Source organism: Pteropus alecto, unplaced genomic scaffold (genome assembly GCF_000325575.1).
Source record: "Pteropus alecto unplaced genomic scaffold, ASM32557v1 scaffold57, whole genome shotgun sequence".
In the NCBI taxonomy this organism is placed as follows: domain Eukaryota; kingdom Metazoa; phylum Chordata; class Mammalia; order Chiroptera; family Pteropodidae; genus Pteropus; species Pteropus alecto.
This window is the reverse complement of record NW_006442508.1, coordinates 8,587,559-8,607,357: the sequence shown is the minus strand read 5'-3', so window position 1 is coordinate 8,607,357 and position 19,799 is coordinate 8,587,559. Positions and strand designations below refer to the sequence as shown.

The window sequence follows — 19,799 nt, the reverse complement described above, 5'->3', positions numbered from 1 at the left end:
TATGTGATTATTAGTGTATAGAAATACAACACATTTCTTTGTATTGACTTTTATATCCTGCAACTTCACTGAATTTGTTTATTAGTTCTAAAAGTTTTTTGGTGGAGTCTTTAAAAGTTTCTATATATAACATGTCATCTGGAAATAGTGACAGTTTTACTTCTTCCTTTCCAATTTAGATGTCTTTTATTTTTCTTGCCTAATTGCTTTCGGGCTGGTCTTCTTGAGACAGTGTTCAGCAGTCTGCCGGCAGCTGCATCCTTGAAACACCGCTCATTATGGACCCCACCCACCCTGACTTCCCTATTCTCCTCACCTGATTAGCATATGAGTTTGTAAGCCTGGTTTAAAGTAGGATCAGACTGGGCAATTAAAGAACTCAATGTGAGGAGCAGACTCGACATTTACCTAATTCAGAAGTGAACTGAGAGAGAAGGAATGTCAAGGAAGTTAGCTACCCAGACTGTTGTGTAGTTACGCAGACTGTTATGATGAGGGTATTGAGGTTCCTTTCCTTGTGAACGGCTTTTATTCTTCTACCATAAGTGGGTAGATTACTGTCAGAAGGGAGCCTTCCCCTGCAAACTCACTCGTGTTGCCTGATTTGCTGAACTCGGCAGAGGACACCCCATCAGAGCTCTGTAAATGATGCCTGGGGTCCATCCTGCTTGAGGTCAACTTCCGTTAGTAGTGAACTCATGGAATTTTTGTAAAAAGCGGGTTTATTTTCTCTTCTTGCCCCCTACCTTTGTAAATAAGACAAAAATTCCATGGTATACCAAGGTCAACATTCTTATATTAAGACTGACTTGCCTCTCTGCTCACTTTGAGATAGGAGCTCAGAATTCAGGATCTTCGTTATTAACAACAACAATAACAACAACAAAAAACCCACAATTTTCAGAGTGGCTTTGTTGAACAGACAGCATATCAAAAGTGCATGGTTTGTTTGAAAAATGGTTTTCCATGTTCCTTATGTTCGTCTTTCAAGTTCATGGCCATCGCCCATCACCACCTGAGAGTACTTAGTGCTCAGGATAACTGAAAAAGAGAATAAATCCTGCTTGCTTTGAGCATAAATCCTGCCTTCCTTGTTCACCGTATGTTCCTGTACTGGCCAGCGCTAATCAACTCTTTCCTTCTCCTCCCTCTTTTGTGCTTGTAAATCAAGAGGCCCCAGTATTAGTCAACACAAAAAAAGACAATTAGTAAGTACAAGCTACTACCTTCATAGATCACTCTATGCCTCAGATTCAAGCTAAGCCAAGAAACTGGAGCAAGCAATATTACACAAGTATGAGTTGCTTTAGCAGAACCTTTATTACCAAGGCTTATGAGTCTGAACGTTTGAATCTAGATTCTGTATCCTCTCCAGCTGTTGTAAGGATAGCCGAGATATGAGGCCATAGGGAAGGCTTACTTACCCATTTTATGAGGTTTTCCTTACCTGGACTCAAATGTGTCTTTGGAACTCCAAGGACTTAAAACAGCAATAATTTCTTAATGGTATAGTCTTGGGATTCAGATGTTTTAAATATTTAACATATTTAAATATTTAAATATTTAAACATATTTAATCTTCCTCACAAATGTGGCAGCAGAATAAGATGCCGCTTTTTTCCACTGGGATATGCTATGTCCCCCCAGAAAGCCATGGCTTGTGCCTTTGCCAGCCATTTGTCCGATTGGAAAATTCATTTCCTGCTCTGGCAGAGTGCATGGTTAAGGGCAAGGGCATTGCTGCCTTAAGAAAAGATACTTTCCAGTCCAACTAAATAGTCTAGGAACTTCCTTCTCATGCATTGCTAACCAAATACTGCTGGCTTGCATTGAAGTGTTCCACTCATGTAGTTATGACTTTGGAGCTGCTCAAATGCATGCTGGCTTTTATTTTTTCCATCACGCAGTGCTTCTTCCAATTTGAGTTTCCCATATCAACCACTTTGCTATTTTTAAGCAGAACAATTCCAAGCCAAAGTAACTAATCAGAAAAGTAAAACCTCATCAATTCAAACTGGGAGCTTGAAGTCTTTTAGTGAAGGAAAGACTAGCATTAGAAGCTAGAGTCCTGTTTCATCTTCTCTGCTGTGAGAATGTAGGGTTGTATAATCAAAGTCCTTTTCTACTAATAGTAAAACCACATTTCATCAAATCAAAGATGCCACTCATTATAAGAAACATCATAGTTTAAAACATATTTAAAACAAGAAATGTTTTAAATCTGCCACTGTTAAATTATCTCAAACACCTTTAAAGATATCCCTGCAATGTGTGGATTAGTCACATCAGACTCTCATGGCTTAGAAATCCATTCAGGTGAATTTGGTGACCTCTCCTGCCCTCTAGTTGTATTGTTTGGCATGAAATAGGTCAATTCTTTTGAATGATCTCAGTAACAAAATGTAACATCACTTTTCATCTCCTTGAGAGGATATCTTTCTTTTTAGGCAAATATAGCATTTGCTTGTCTCTTTGGGAAAATGTGAAATCTCTATCTTCCTTCTAATGATGAATATTTACTTCATTGATAAATTTACATGCCAGTGCTGTTTTTGAGACTTCTTATGTGTACAGTAACTTTTCATTTCAATGCTGAATCATAATGTAATCTTTTCTAAGCTATCTAATGACAAGTTCAATGGCATAGTACCAAGAGTTGATGCAAGTCAATAGAAATGACAAGATGGATACCTGTGACCATGTTTGCCATGCTCAGACAGTGGCATCATGACTGAGGCTTGACAACAGAAGCTGCATGACCCCATGCATCATAAACTCAGAGATGTTAAAGTAAGAAAAACCAAGCATTCTAGAATGGATGAATTATGAAAGTACCTACCATCTATTGAGAACTTACTATCAACATGGCAAGGACCTTAACTCTTGACCAGACTTAATATCAGCCAGACCTCACGGCAACCCAAGATATATGTGCAGATTAGAAAGTTTAACCAGGTTAACGAAATTGCCTCATATCACACAGCTGGGTAAATTTCAGAGCAAGGATTCTGATCCAGACAATACGCCCTTCTATCCACCAGCTCTGTGGTTCTGTGAGCCATGTAAATCCTATATGCAAATTGACTGTAGACTGCCATTTGATTCTGTTTACTTTCGAGAATATAAAGCATCACTTCATATAGACTCTCAACTGGATTATTTAGCTCATCACTTTTCTGCCTTTTGGCTAAGATCAAGTATGTAAAATAGCTCAACCATATAAAGTTTTCAGGAATGAATTGATAAAAATAATTGATAATAATTAGCTCATTCATTATATGCAAATGGCCACTTCTTAAAGGGGCTCACTCATATGATTTCTGCCTTCACAACAACAATGGAAACTGGTGTGGCTATCTGCAGCCACTTCCTCACCGCAGTGCAATGAGATCATTAAATTACCACCATGTTATGACCAAAACCCTGCCTAAGAGCTGAACTGACTTGTCCAGTGGCACATGGAAGAATATTTATAGCAAATGTGGACCTACATCAACTCGAACCTTGATCTGCTGGCCAGTGGGCCTGCTCTTTAATACAGATAGTGACTGGGTACAGACAATTGTGGTTGGGTTTTTCTAGGACCGTGAATGTTGTTTTACCCTCCCAGTGTTAGAAGACATGGTAAGGAATGAAATTTTTCAGTACATGAGAGCCCCAGCCCATTCTCCTGGCTGCTCTGAGATCAGCCCAGAGGTAGAAGAGCAATGCTGAGAAGACCTCTGTGGCCTTGTGGTGATGGTGACTCTGTTTCTGTGGACTGTTAAAAATGGACTCCAGGAAGAGTTTTGTGTTTATGTTCAATGCTTTGGGAGCTAAACGCAAAAGAAAAGACTGAGAGTGTGATTAAGTGCTTTCATGGTCAAAATAAACACCAGCAGGAAGGAATTACCAAGTCTACATAGTCGAAGATCACCAGCCTCAAGACCTAGTCTCATAGATACCAAGATAACTTTCATAAATATGTATTCACTGTGGAAAGTGCTTTAAGAGAATGCAATAAGCATCTTTTGATAACTATCTTCTCGAATTTTAAATTCATTTGGTTGGCAAGTGTATAATGAGTAGATACATGTGAAAAGAGAGGTGGATATAGGGGTGAGCAACTCAAATTCCCAGTGTAGCAAGCATGCCTATGTGAAGATGCCTTGTTGAATAATGAGCAAAGCCAAAGCCATTTCTCACATGCACTGGTTTTGTTACAGCTGTAAAGGTGCCTCCCACTATGGCCTGACCAAAGACAGAAAGAGGCGCTCTCACGATGGCTGTCCAGACGGCTGTGCAAGCCTTACCGCAGCAACACTCTCCCCAGAGGTTTCTGCAGCTGCCACCATCTCCTTAATGACTGACGAGCCTGGCCTAGACAACCCTGCCTACGTGTCCACAGCAGAGGATGGTCAGCCAGTAAACAATCCATTGGACTTTGGCCGGAGCCACCGAACTAGGGGTGAGTCAAATGGGTGGTTGTCCGGGAATAGGCTCCTTGCCTTGGGATGGCTCTCTGTGGAATATTCACTGTGGAAAGTTCTTAAAATGTTTTTTTAAGGAGAAATCGTTCTGATAGTTTTGGCAGCAACCCAATGTCCAATTCTCCGAAGTGAAATGAAACCGCAAGTACCTCAGATCATTAAAAACGTGTGTAATCTGACTTGGTGAAAGGGGTTGAAGCTAGACCTAATGACTCATCACTCCTGCAGTGTCAGAACCTTCCCATGCGTGCTGCTCAAGAGAGGTGCTGCTATAGTCAGTCCAGCCCAGGAAAAAAGAACATAGATTTTTAAATAAGCCGTATCATTTTATAGTAGAAAATTTAGAAAATACATGTAAGCAAATTCTATCATCCTACCACTTACAGGTAATTACCGTGCATGTTTTATTGTACAAACCTTACCAGACGTGTATATAAAGGAGGATTTCTATGAATGTGTAGCTACCATTCCATCTCTTTTTTTCTCAGCACGGCCCTTTGAGCGATCTTCCATCAGAAGCAGATCTTTTAAAAAAATAAATCGAGCTTTGAGTGTCCTTCGAAGAACAAAGAGTGGAAGTGTAGTTGCCAACCAAACTGACCAGGGCAGAGAAAATTCTGAAAACGCCACTGCCCCTGAAGGTAAATGAACTTTCTGCAGGGTGGGAAAGAGCTGGCCTTCCAGAATGACCTCCGGGTCATGACCACCTGACCAGCACTTACCTTCTATGACAGCTCTCTTCTCAAGGGTATAAAATAGTTCTTATCTTGATTGGCCTACTTCTCACACAAGCAGAAGTTATTATTCTCTGTTTATATAGGTTGAGGGAAAAGGCATTGGAACCCTTACCTTCAGATACTAGTTTAATACATGTAAAGAATAATTATAGTCAATAAGTGAAAAGCAGTTAGTTAGAACAGTGCCTGACACAACAAACCCATGTTATTCAAAGGTCAACTGTAAATGCTATGTAAGTATTTATTCTCATTATGACTATGTATGATATGTGGTTCTAAGTGTCTTCCATGCATTAATTAACTCATGTAATCCTTATAACAACCGTATGGAGTAGCTGCTATTATAATCCCTGTTTTGCAGATGAGAAAACTGAGGCATAGGGAGCTTACTTAGCTTGCCCAAGATTACCTTGTTAAATGCTGAATCTAGGAAATGTCACTCTAGAATCCATGCAAAGTTGCTATTGGATCTTAGATACTCTGTGTTTTCCCCAGTGTAAATGGAGTTGAGGAAATACTGCCCTATTTCCTTCATTTTATGTTAGAACTTTGGGGCAGAAAAAAAAAAAAAAAAAAACTTGAGCTTTTCCTGTGTGTCAAGTGGTGTTCTAAGTCACTTAGAAGTCACAACAGTGCTAAGGGACTGTCAAGCTCATTTTATAGATGAGGAGACTGAGACCTAGAGAGATTAAGTAACTAGCCCAAAGTCACCCAGCTAGAAAATGGCAGATGTAGGATTTTAACTCCGGTTCTCTGGCTCCAGAGCCCACTCTCTTAACCACTGGCTAAGTGCCCTTCACTCCTAGGGATCAGAAGGTAGAGCTCAAACCACTGTCCTGAGCATGCCTTCAGAGAATTTGTGAGTCATTTTATAAGACCCTTTCTTGTTTACTTATTACCTCTCACCCGTACACACACACTCACTCACACACACATACATTGCTTGCTCTAACTATCCTGAACTTATTACAGTCCTGTAAATACTGTCTTTTGCTCACTTCCATGCTGTTGTTCAGCCTACACTCCCAATCGCTTTCAGCTGGCATTCCAATGCCTCCTTCCAGGTTCAGCATAGGCTTTGCCTTCTCTCCGATTCCCTCAGTCCTCGTGTTCTTGAAGCACCTGTATCTCTATTATAGATAGCAATGATCACTTTTCGTTGTAACTGTGCCAGTAAGGATAAGGGTTCATTTTCTGAGCCTTTGTATTCTCAAGGCCAAACAATATCTGATGCATAATAGTGTTCAATGAATTTTGTGCAATGAATCAGTGAAAAGATTAGAACTTCCTTTCCATCAGTCTCCTCTTATTTAAAGACTCCTTAATTACACTCTTACATAGTTTTCTCCTGCCTGAATTAGATTTATTTGCATGTTTATTGCAGAAACAACTTTAACAAGAGGTTACTATGTGTAACCTAGGCTCTGTAATTTTGTATAAAGACTATAAAATCCAGTTCCTGGCTTCAAGGGATTCATTCAAGACTAAAAAGAATAATATAAAATGCCATGAAGAGTGAGGTATAAATAAATGATACTGGCAGCCATAGGGATAGCAGTGTCACCTTCACCTGGGCAGTATCATCCCTAGTTAAGGACTGGCTTATGATCTGGATGGGCATTGAGATCTTGACCATTGGAAAGTAGTGGGAGATAAGGTTAAGGTCATATTAGAGAGGGTCCTGGGTGTCACTTAGGAGTCTGGACTTAATTTGGAACAGCGAATATACCTGAAAGCTTTTGTATAGAGTTATTGTAGGATTGCAGCTATGTTTTAGGAAGGTGAAGATGGCAGCCGTGTTGTGTGTGCAGGAGGCTTAGAGTTGGAGAGAATGGATTTCCTTAGGTGCTCCAGGAAAATGTTGCTGTGGAATAGGGTGAGGCATTTAGATTCAGCGAAGCTGATAGTGATGTCCTGTAAACTCTCACGGTATGGTTTATCTCACCTTTTTATATTAGTAGTGTTTACCAGCTGCATGACCCTGGCCAGGTTACTTCTCTAAGCTTTGGGGTTTTGTCATCTAAAAAGAACAGGGATAATAATTATCTATTTCATAGGATTGTTAGGATTAAACAAAAAACTATGAGTGCAAATTGTTTAGCTCAGTGCCCAGCATATAATAAACTCCTAATCAATAATATTATATCCCTTAGTCCTTGAGTGAAGACAAAATATTGAACAATTTTATTTCTTTCCAGAACAACACAAGTTCGGCAGTTTAAAAATTACGTTAATTCTCCAAGGTCACTAGGCTCTCACTGGCATGGCTCTAATGAACCTCATTTAAAGTGTGACTGTGTATGTCCTTTTGGACTATGAATCAACATCCTTGAGTGTTTTAGATTTGGGAGTATGGTTTCTGTAAATCTGTTGGGAGAGAGAGTGGAAAAGGAGGGGGAGGAGAGAAAGAAAATCAGCAGCTTTGATTATTTCCAAATCCTTATTTACTCAAAATATATTTTTTTAATTTCCATTCCCTTGTCACCAGATCTGTTGCAACAAATGCTTGTGGTATACCCTACTTAATGTAATCAGAGTAGTTTAAACATTAATTGAACTCAATAACCCTAGTGCTGTTAGCACCAGGAACTGACAGATTAAGACGGCCGCCCACAGCCTCACAGCAAAGTCAGTCACTTACTTTAAATCTCAATGGAGGTTAAGGCCCAACACTTAACAATGTTTCTGGCTTCCTCTGGCAGCTAAATTGCTTTGTTTATCATGTTCTACAATACTCAAAAATTACTTTAATTCTTTTTGTATTATTCCTAGAGTGTTGAGTACCCGTTAACGAACTCATAGTTCATTAGGGAAAATGGACTAAGGTCATGTGTTTTGAAAATAGTCACAAAGAGTGCATTATGCAGAATCAAGCCTGTAGTCTTGATCTTCCCAGATAACATAATTAAGGAGACTCTTCTGGCAGAGGCAGTTGTCAGCAGCTAGGAGACAGAGCATCTCCATACTACACATCCAAACTTAAGTCTCAGGCAACTCGGGAGGAGCGCTCCTTCCACCAAACTGGGTGTAGCCCAGCCAACATTTGATGGTATCACCTCTGTGCACTTCTGTTCTAACTGGAGTAGAGAGCAGCGCCAGTCAGCGATACCAGCTTATAGGTCTATAGGGCAAGTCCCCTGTGGGTTTCTGTGAAACCCCTGGCTCCAAGGAAACCTGAGGGAGGTGACAGGAGGATGGGTCATTAGGAGCCCCGGATTCTGATCTGGCTCTGAGAGCTACCTAACTTTGTGACCTCTAACCTGTCATATGACTTCTCATCTCCGAGCTTGAATATCCTCACTTGTAAAATAAAAGTTTGACTTGCTATCCAGTTGCACAACCACTGGAGCAAGTCTTCTGTTTGTGGGGACAGAGAGAGCATTAACTATTTTATGGGAAAGGAAAGTCCTCAGTTAAAAGATAAAGTTTGAAAACGCCAGCCTAGATGACCTCCGAGTGTCCTTTTAACTCTGAGTGTGTGTTTCAGGCAGATCTGAACGAACCTCTTAAAGCCACCAGTTAGGGCTGGGCCTCTTATCTGATCACGAATCGGGTTATTTGACTTTATTGACAACAGTGTCCAGTAATAAGGCCTGGTGAGTCCTTATGCCTGAAAAGCAGGGAATTTCAGGAAGAAATCTTCAAAATGATCTGACAGGGCAGAAGAGCGGGTTTGTTCTATTTTATCCCTCAATAAAAACGCAGTCTATTTCGTAAAGACCTGTCATTCATTCATTTATTCATTCATTCCTGTTTACTCAGTAAACATTGGCTGAAATCTCTTGTATGCAGAGATCTATGGAACAGCCAGAAATTATGTCTTCAAGGATCTTAGAGTCCAATGGGGATATAAGAAACAGGCATCTATAATAATAGATGGTTGGGTGCCATGAGAAATATAAAGCCTTATGGAAAATGAGATGGTTAGAGAGAGCAGAGAAAGAGGGATCGGTGCAGAGTTTAATTGGAAGGGATCATTTCATGCAGGCCTAAAGGAAAAATTGGGTTTAGTCCTAGGATGAAAAACATTCCAGGCAGAGAAACTTCGCTGGCACAGAGGCAGGGAAATGGAAAACATGTCCGAGGAACAATGCATAGTTTAGTTTGGCTGAAACCAAAGCTTGGCAAGAAGAAGAGTGGTTGGAAATGTCCGTTGGGTGGGCGTCTTAAATAAATACTGTCTTGGTGCATTTTAGTCTTTCCAAGGTTGTATCACCTGATTCCAGATGGTGAAATTACCAGCATCAAGATCAATCGAGTGGATCCCAATGAAAGCCTGTCCATTAGGCTTGTGGGAGGCAGCGAAACTCCACTGGTCCACATCATTATCCAGCACATTTATCGTGATGGGGTGATTGCCAGAGATGGCCGGCTACTGCCAGGAGACATCATACTAAAGGTAGAGACTGTGGCCGTAGGGCCATGAAAAGGGGCTTAACAAAAATCACTTCAGAGCAAATAATTGGATGGATGGGTGGATACATGGATGGATACATGGATGGATGGATGGATGGATGGATGGATGGATGGATGGATGGATGAATAGATGAAATATTAAAACAAATGTGGAGCAGTCACTTGCCACAATTACTATGTTGATGTGCTCTTAATATGAGATTTGCAATTTAATTGAGATTGGTCTTTGTCCCTCCCTGTCTTTCTCATTCTTTCAGTCACCTTTCTCTCTGGAGACAAGTATTTCTTTCTGTCTCTACGTCATTTTGTCTCTGTCTTCTCTTCCTTCCTCTTTCTTCTCTCCTTTAGCTCCTTCTATCCTCCTCCTTCACTTTCTCTACCTCCTCTTCTCTCTTGTTTTCCTCTCTCTCCTCTCTCCTTTCTCCTACTTTAAGTAACAACAACATAAAATAATATAAAACGAGCATATATCTTTTAAAATTGTTTTTAGAGTAGATTAACGGAACATTTTGTATTTTATCTAATCACTCACATTCACACACCACTCTAAAGTAAATTTCCTGTAGCTTAATGGCTCTCCATGAAAAAAAGTAACCCCTAAGCTTTCCCCACCAACCCTCAGACATTACAGGCGAGACAGGCAGTAGAACAGAATGCCTTGGGCATTACTCTCCTCTGAGGCTTGACTGAGGGGAAGGACATAAGAGAGGAATTTTCAGAAGAAGGGAAAAGATAAAGGAAGAGTTGTTATCGGACAGAAGTCAAGCATGTGCCAAAAGTGACAAGAAATCTCGCTCTGGTCATTTATTTTCTATATGGTACTCAGATGACCGTTTCATCCCATCACTTCTAGGTTGCCGAGGGTCCAGCTCCTGATACATCATGAGCTGTTTCTCTGGCCAGAAGTTCTTATTCTTTGGGATAAGAGGAGAAATAATTTAAAGCAGTCATCATAGAAACACTGAAATTCTCACTGGCCTTCGAGGGTGGAGTACAAAGCAGGGCCCATCAACCTCAAGGTACAGACAGCAGTGTAATTGGTGACACTCTGCATGGCGTCCTCTCAGTTCTAGTGAAAACTATGCAGCCTGGGAGGGTTATATAATAAAACATTTTGATTCTTATGGCCTTCAACTGGCTCTTGCAGGCAAAAGGGCTGCCAGGACTGTTTAGCAGGCGACCCTGACCTTCTCTTGGCCTGGATGTGAGGGGGAAAACAAGACACAAGATAAGGAGATAGAGCAGAGTGAGTTCTTTAAGCTCACCTGTGCATGGGCAAAGGTGGTGAGCCTTATCTGTGCGGGAGGGTGCCTCCATCCCTGAAGACGCAGCAGGGAACCAGGGATTGTACATTGCAGAAAGGCCTTTTAAAATTTCACTGCGAAGCTCTTCTAACAATTGGCTGCAAGTTCAGGAAATCTTACCAAACCATAGAAATTCAAGAAGATTGTTTCTCTTCTGCGGGGCCTCCCTCCTAGAGCACAGAGTGCAGTGTTGCTATGAAATTGTTTTCTTCCAGACCAGTGACTACCACTAGGGGCCGTGGCCTTAAGGCTGGGCCTGCTTAGCCAGGATAATTAAAACCAGGAAGCCCTGAGCAGCCTCAGTCCCGCAGATCCTTAATGAGGCACAAAAGAGACGGTTGAGCTTGAGGACATTTAAGTAGCATCATAAAATGATCCAGTCTTTCAATAAAAGTGCCTAGAAACTTCTATTTACATCAGTTTGTTTGAAACTGGAGAGATTTTTGTTTTGTTTTGTTGAGAACATGGGCAAAAGACCTTGCAGGCTACCTTGAAACCTGGTTCATTCTCTCTGTCTATGTCTATGTCTATCTCTCTTCTGTTCTCTCTCTCACACACACACACACACACACACGCACACGGTAGCGGGGCCTGGAAGTTTTAATATGGGTGACTCAGAGAGAAAAATTCATTTGGAGATTTCTGGAAAGAAAATGTCAACTCAGTTTGAATTGAATAGCACTTTAATGTAGTCATTTGAGCTTGATGGAAAATTTTCTGTTCTCTTTAGCCTTTTCCTACTTTTTCTTCCTTTTTCCCACCTCCCCCAACTAAAAAATAAATTTGGCAAGAGAAATGAGAGTTAGGGGATTGTATAAATGAATTGGGGGGCCCGCGTAAGGACAAGGTTGAAGAAAAATGGTGTCCACTGAGAAAGACCTGAAAAGGTGGTGCAGGTGACACGCAGTGAGAGCAGGGCGTGAAGTAACGTTGGACGGTGGGGGTGCTTAGACATAGGATAAGGTAACAGAGCAGAGGGACCTTATGGAGGGGTGTTGGGGATTGTGTGGGCCTGGGCCTTCCAGGGAGGGTTGTGGCAGATGGAGCTGACAGCTGGGTTCCCTCCCCGCAGGTCAATGGGATGGACATCAGCAATGTACCTCACAACTATGCCCTGCGCCTGCTGCGGCAGCCCTGCAGGTTGCTGAGACTGACTGTGCTGCGCGAGCAGAAGTTCCGAAGCAGGAGCAACGGACAGACACTGGACCCCTGCGGGCCCCGGGATGACAGTTTCCATGTGATTCTCAACAAACGCAGCCCTGAGGAGCAGCTTGGAATAAAGCTGGTGCGCAAGGTTGACGAACCAGGGGTATTCGTGTTTAACGTGTTGGATGGTGGTGTGGCAGACAGACACGGTCAGCTGGAGGAGAACGATCGTGTGTTAGCCATCAACGGACATGACCTTCGATTCGGGAGCCCAGAAAGCGCAGCTCATCTAATTCAGGTAGGTCACAGTTCATTCTAAAACTCTCAGCATGAGCGGGAGTGCTCATCACCCTGACCACCCACCCTGTTACCACCACATGTGACACCTCCCATTTGAGGAGTAAAGATCAGAGGGCCATGTAAGAACATTACTCAAGCAAATGATGTGTCTTGGGGGTCGCACGCATTCCTAGGAGTTACCCATCCAATTTGATGCAAGTAAATACATTGGGTTATGTCCTGCAAGCTCACCAGGTTAAAATCACTCAAGGTAAGCAGGGTTGTGTCATCCTATACCCTGTGTGTTAATCGCAGACTCAGGGGTAGGTCATTTCAGATACATCCTGGACACATCCAAGACATCCCGTTGCACTAACCACCATAAGAAGCTGTGTGTGTAATCTCTGGAGATCATGTGGACAGAGCCCACTGTGGGACTGGCTAAGGCTAAGCCCTGTCTCCATGGCTATGTCCAGGCCCCCTGGAAAGCCCACGGAAACTCAAGTATAAACTTGAGAGGAAGTCCCCTCATAGGAGAGGTATGTAAATTATTGATCATTCAGGCAAATAGAGTTTCAAATAACCTGACATTGGTTCAAACTAATTCACTTTCCAACCAATGTAATGTCATCAAGCCCCAGCATGCGTCTTGTTGACTTTGGTTGGGTCAGCCTGGGTTTTTCTAATGTTCACTGAGCTGCCAGTTTTATTCTTAGAAGGACAAGCTTTGTTCTTTTCATATTCTGAACAATTCATTCACTTCATTAAAACAATAGGTATTAAGTTTCTGCTGCTAGCCTAGCTCTGGGTTAGGTGCAGAGAACAGAGAGATGATGACTCTCAAGCTGCTCTGTCAAAGGAGCCCACATCTAATAGGGAAAATAGACTTTTTGTAAATGACTGCCATATGGCATAATGGAGAAATTATGCACTGAGCTGATACAGATAAAGAAGCAATTTTTGCTTGGATAGGCCTAGGAATTCTGCAGAGGAAGAAGATCCTAAACTGGGGCTTTGAGGGATCAGAAGTTCTCTAGGTGGATGAGGCAGGGAAAGACATTCGAAGGAGATACAACACAGAAGAACATTTCACTAAAAATATGCTAGGGAAATGGTTAATATCTGGAGCATAGTGTATGTCATAAAAAGCAGCAATAGATAAGGCAGGAGTGATAGACAAGGGCCAGATCATGTAGAGTGTTACAAGCCACGCTAAGGAACTCAGACTTTATTCCCAAGGCCATGGGCTGTCGCTGGAAGACTTTAAGAAAGGAAGTGACAAGATTTTCTAGAAAAATCTTTTTGGAGGCAGTAGAGAGCTAATGGGAAAAGGGCAAGGTTAGCGGCAAGAAATATTTGCAAGTATCTGGCACGTCATATCAGCTTCCACTTAGTGACAGAAGTGACTTTAAGAACAGAGTTAGCATCAGTAGTTGACTGAACTTTGTACCAAGTTCTGTGTAGGATGACAGTCAGAAAACAGTGTGCCCTCAAGGACTTATCTAAGTACAAATAAATCTCCCTACCCTTGGGTTTCAGCCATGGCATTCTTCCAGGTGTTGTCAACTCTTTTCACTATTGTGTGTGTATCTTATCTCATTTCTTTGAGGAGAACCAAATGGTGGGTGATGCTGTCATTTTAAATGTAGACAACCTGAGGCAGAGGTTAAAAGGGGACTTAACCTGCTTGTTCCATCCACCAAAATAGGGTGCTCACATGATGCCTTGTCCCCTGAACTGTGGCTCTTGGTGGTGTCCCAATTCTAAGGTGATTCTCAGCCTGATGGATCATCCCAGCAGGGCACAAGGTCATGTATGTAGAAAACAAAAGAAAAGTTACAAAGAACGTTTCTCTTCTGGAGTTTATGTCATCTATTCCCAAGCTCATATGCCTAGCCCCAACTTCTCCTCTGAACACCGCACTTCATACCCAACTACCTGCTTGGTTTTTCCATGTGAATGTCTAAAAGGCATCTCAAATTTAATGTTCAAAACTGAATGCTCGGCTTCTCTGCCCTCTACCCCGTCAAACCTGCTCTTCCCTCAGTCTTTCCTGTCTCTGAAAATGACACCACCATTTACCCAGTTACCTGGGCCAAAAAGAATCTTTACTGTCTTCAACATCCCCCTCCCACAATCCACCTCTCACTACCTCCATGGCTTCCATCGGCCGGACCACTATCCACTTTGGTTTGGGCCACTATAGAACCTCTTCACTGGTTTCCTCACTTCCACACTTGATCCTCTACCTCTGCTCTTAGCAGTTAGAATGACCACTTTACAAAGTAAATCCCATCATGTCCCTCTCTTGCACTCAGTCTCTGATGCGTCTTAAGATACTCAGATTAAAAATTGCAAAGACATACATAATCTGGCCTTTAGTTATCTCTTCAACTTCAGTCCCTAAGCAAAGGGGAAAATTTCTAGTATTCTCCCCTTTGTTTACCCAGGCTCTGCCACATTGCCTTCCTTCTAATCCTCAAACATTTCAAGAATTTTTCACCTCAAGGCTGATGTTCTTGCTGTCCCTCTGACTGAAAGAAATCTTCCAATTATCTACATAACTCATTCAGGTCTCTCCTCAAATGTCGCCTTCTCAGAGAGGCCTTCACTGACAATCTCACTTAAAACAGCATCTTCCACCTTCGATTCTATATCCTCTAATCTACTTTACTTTGTTTTTCTACCAACTAATTATTATTACCTGCCAATATAATATGGTATAATATAGTAGACTGTTTTATCTCAAGCACTTTGAGAAATGCCTGGCAATAGTAGACACTCAATACAGATTTGTTGAATGAATAAATTGAGTCAAATTATAAAAATGTATGAATATATAAAATATAATTTACACATTTCATCTCATAGGGATTTTTTCATCAAATCAAAGAAGCACCAAACCTACTTTTATGTGCTATTTGTCCCCAAGATAGGATCTCTGTTTTTTGTCCCCTTGAATTCATTCAGTTATTATTGGCTGAACATCTTCTATGTGCCAAAAGATATGTAGTACAATAGGGAACAACACTGATACAATTCCTGGCCTCACAGAGTTTGGAACATATTCCCATATCTGATCTCGAATACAGTCAAGCCAGCATTAAGCAGGTGGTTACAGCCTATGTGTGCCAATGAGTGAGAACAGAAAATAGACAATGTTTATAAAAACACTAACCCATGAAAAAGGAAGAACCCTTGTTGTTTTTCTTCACAAAGAAACTGAATTCTAAGCATGATTTTTTTTTTTCCTCTTTAAAAACTAGACTTTTAGATATCAGTTTTTTTGTGTGCATAACACTTGCTAACTCCCTCTGCAGGTCGATCAGTGCAACTTGCATTCCAGAGATGGTGCCAACTACACTTCGCAACAGGCAAAACAAAAACTCCCTTACTCATGTCATTTGGAAAATTTGGCATTCTAAATATGATTACATATGATATTCTACTTTTATAGACTAGTAACGGAAAAGGATATTTTTTTTCCCCTGAGAAAGTTAATTTATAAAATCTTGCCTAACAGTGGGACTTCGTAAAAGATTCTCCTGCTTACTAAACAATGCCAATGTGCTTTATAAGCAGAGGAAGAGAAATTTCAAAAATGAGCAAAGCTAGTTGGAAAAGATGGAAAAAAATAGAATTCTGGGAAAACCCAGTTAGGCAATCTCGAGGGTGGATTTTATTTATGTGATACTTTAACACACACCAGGCTGGAGGCATTAAACTAAGTACCCTTCAAAGGCGGAAACTGAAATTTCTAACCAATCCTTGGCTTTGTTGCCCTTGCACTTACTCCATGAATCATATTTGCCTTACAAAGAAATTCTCAGACAACATGTCCTTTTGGTCATGTTTTCTCCCACAGTACCACATATTCTGCCTCTCTACATTATTTCAGGGAAAAGCTATTACAGAGAAGCCACAACTGTTTTAAATTTGACCGACTTTACATATGTAGAGTCCTAACCTCAGCTTGCTCAGCAGCAGCCCTGGGTGCCAGACCCCAGAGTTAGGGAAACCGAGAGTCAGGCTCCTTAAGAGGAGGAATCCTAAGGAGACAGAAACTTCAAATACAGGGACGTTGACTTATTTAAAACTTAGCACAGCTTTACTTTTCTCCAAGTCAATTTAATTTTTTTGAGCACCATGGCTAGAATACCTGTGTGAAAGAGACAGCTTTGTGGAACTGTCTGGTATCATATTTAAAATGAGAGAACAAAGAAATATGAACCAAAGATTTGAGACCCTAGGGGAAAAAAGACATCTCAACATCCGAAACCTTGGAGATTCAAGATATATCTATTCAATATTCAGTATGAGAATGATTTATTCTGAGAGTTATGCCTGTGTTGAGATGCTCTCATTTATCTGCAATTCTGGATCAGTGAGTTCATATTTATTTAGTAGTTCAAATATATACAATTAATAAGTGAAGAAAGGAAATATGGATTTCAAATTTGAGTATTTTCCTTGTGCCTTTTTTCCCTAGGCAACTTCCAGACTTGATGCAAAAGCTAAAAAAATTCAAAGCCATATTTAGTGGTGATGATGAGTTTTCATTAATACTGACATATGTGTGACTTTTTTTCCCCTTCACATGAATTAATATTGAAACGAGAAGTTATTTCATCAAAGAATAACTGACAACCAGGCTCTTGAAACTTTTAAAAAGAATGTGATAGTCTTTAGATGGAGACAGAAAGCAAATAATGGACTACTCACGTTACCTACTTTTGTTCTAAATACGTAATTCCAAGTCATGAGTTCTACTGCATAACTGGAAAAAAGGCAGAAGTTCGTACCCTGGAACTAGTAAGAATTGTCAATGAAATAAGACCTGATAGATCTGTATGCTTTTTACAGATCAGCACAGCTAATATAGAATCAAATCCCTATTTAAACAAATTTTCTTAGCATGATATTGTAATAAATTTCATGTACACAGACTAATACATAGATTTAAAAACATTCTTCTTGAGCCAAATTCTTACAGTCCAAATGATTTTTACATAAAGCTGCAAATTTCATGCATTCAGGGGAATCTTGAAACTTCACTACTCTTACTTCAGCCCATATGTCTCCCACATGCATGTTTTTTCTTACGTGGAAGAGAATTAATCATGAGAGTAACTTCTAGATACCATAAAAGAAATGGTGTTTGAGGCAAAGGAGTAGGGTCGTTCTGATGACCCAGCAGTTAGATTCAGGGGACTCAAGAACTAAATTCTTATTTTGACCTTATCACTGACATTTTTTAACTCTGTATATGTCACACCATCATCCCCTTATCCCCTAAAATATATGTGCTTCTGAGAACATAAGGATGAACATGGAGCCACGGTCTGCTGGGAAAAAATAGACCAAATTGCTATCTCAGATTTCCCTGTGTGCCCTGGTCACACCTGAAGGGCCCTCTTCACCTCTTTTCCTCAAAGACTCCTTAATTTCCTTTTTTCTTGGCCGGACTCTTGTAGCTCTTAGCTTACTGAACTAACTGCCATTTTTCTAGCAGAAGATAAAAACATTTTTTAAAATGTGCTTTGCTAAAGTTTCCGTGGTGAACAAATCGACACATACCAATTTTGCTTTCACCAAACTCATTTTATAGGAGCAACATCAGCTCACAGTATACCATTAACTCATTCTGGATTTACGTTTCTGGAGCCCCCAACTTTTTGCTCAATGAGAAGTAATTTGTTTCTCCGAAGTTCTCACTGGAAGGAGGGTTAGGGCAAGGACTTTATTTCTGTACCTCATTGTGTAGTACGTTGCCAAGTCAACAGGAATAACTGATGACTTTGGTGTTTTTTAGCATATCAATCAGTAACCCCGTTCTAATTACTCCTGTTGTCTGTTTTGCCAGGTAGGGTCTGTATGCCATACATGATCTCAGAGCTAGGCTGCATTGCTGTAATGTAATCCATAGGGGCCCCGCGAACCTCGCTGTCATCTTTGAATTGATCAGTAATGACAAAGACAGACATCTATGGAGTCCTTGGCTTCATAGAACACAGAGACAATCCCCTATGCATGTATGAAATGGCAAAACGGGAACTCTTTCGATGAGGTCCTAGATGCAGCTGATCTAGCGGTGAAAAACCCTACTCCGTGCCAGTCAGACCAAAACTTGTCTTCTAGGTCCAGTTGTGTGTGTGTCTGTGTGTACATGTGCACATACACACAGACACACACACTACTCAACTTTATTACAGTCCAGAGTTCATTAAGTTTTTCAAATGACTTGAAAACATTAAATATTGAAAAAACCAGGACTATTTGACCTGGAAAGGAGAAGCACTAAGGGAGGGCAATGAGTTATCTTTAAATAGGGTTGTCACATGGAAATTGATTTCGGGTTACCCTACAGGGCATAGCTAGCCCCAGTGGGCAAGCAGGAGAATAGCGAATTTAAGCTCAACCTGAGGACAAACTTTCTAATTAGTGCTATCTAAAAAAATGGCCAATACTGCCTTGGGACACAGTGAGTTCACTGTCATTGGAGGCATTGAAGCATGAGCTGGGTGACAATATAGCAAAGATTTTGTAAGGGAATTGAAGCATGGGCTACAGAGAAAATGCTAGATTAGATGATGTCTGACATCTCTTCCATATCTGACGTCTAACTTTATGGAAACAGCTCCACAATTCCCCAGGGCCCTGCGAGCATAAGAGGGATGAACTGAGAATGATACTTGAGCAGTTGCTAGAAGGGAGACAAAAGTGGGACAACCCCAAACAGCATAGAAAGAACCATCGCCACAAATATATATTGAAAATTAAAGCAAGATTATCTCTAGGATCCTTGGAAACCAGTGGGGAAAGCAGATGCAGGATCAGGTTTTTTTTGTTGTTTGTTTTTTGTTTGTTTGTTTTAAGAAACAATCATTAAAACCTCCGATGTTAATGGATGGAAAGTTAAGCTGAGACAAGCTCTCTAAACAGCTTATATCAGCTTAAATTCAAGTTATAGCTCTCACTTCTGAAACAAGAGGGCCACTAGTCAAACATGGGTCGCCGGTGAGCCTACCGTGTTATGAAGGGTGCTGTGTACATGGTTTGCCTGCTCTGAGCAGCACAATCTCAATGCCCAATAGTCCCTTTGGAGTCTTTTTGTTTCAGGTGGTTCTATAGAATAATGCCTGAGGCATTAGGGGCAGACACGAGTGTGATGACTCTTAACTTGAAACTTTATAAAACAGATACAAGTAACATAGTGATTGAACCCACATGAATTACATACAGTTTACCAAACATTTAAGCATATGCATTCATGCATTTATAGATAGATGATAGATAGATAGATAGATAGATAGATAGATAGATAGATAGATGATAGATAGATGGATAGATTATAGATAGTTGATAGATGATAGATAGATAGATGATAGATAGATAGATAGATAGATAGATAGATAGATAGATAGATAAATAATAAATAGATAAACTAA

At 40.8% G+C, this 19,799-nt stretch overlaps 1 protein-coding gene across 2 annotated transcripts in view; it reads left to right on the top strand.

Annotated features, from left to right (window-relative positions):
- Positions 1-19,799, top strand: part of LNX1 (ligand of numb-protein X 1) — a 103,684-nt gene that overhangs the window by 68,156 nt on the left and 15,729 nt on the right. For both annotated transcript variants that reach the window (XM_006922501.3, XM_006922500.3), the window contains 4 exons: positions 4,206-4,447; positions 4,958-5,110; positions 9,403-9,605; positions 11,999-12,370. In XM_006922501.3, the coding sequence (XP_006922563.1) occupies positions 4,206-4,447; positions 4,958-5,110; positions 9,403-9,605; positions 11,999-12,370 (970 nt within the window). The remainder of the gene's footprint in view (positions 1-4,205; positions 4,448-4,957; positions 5,111-9,402; positions 9,606-11,998; positions 12,371-19,799) is intronic.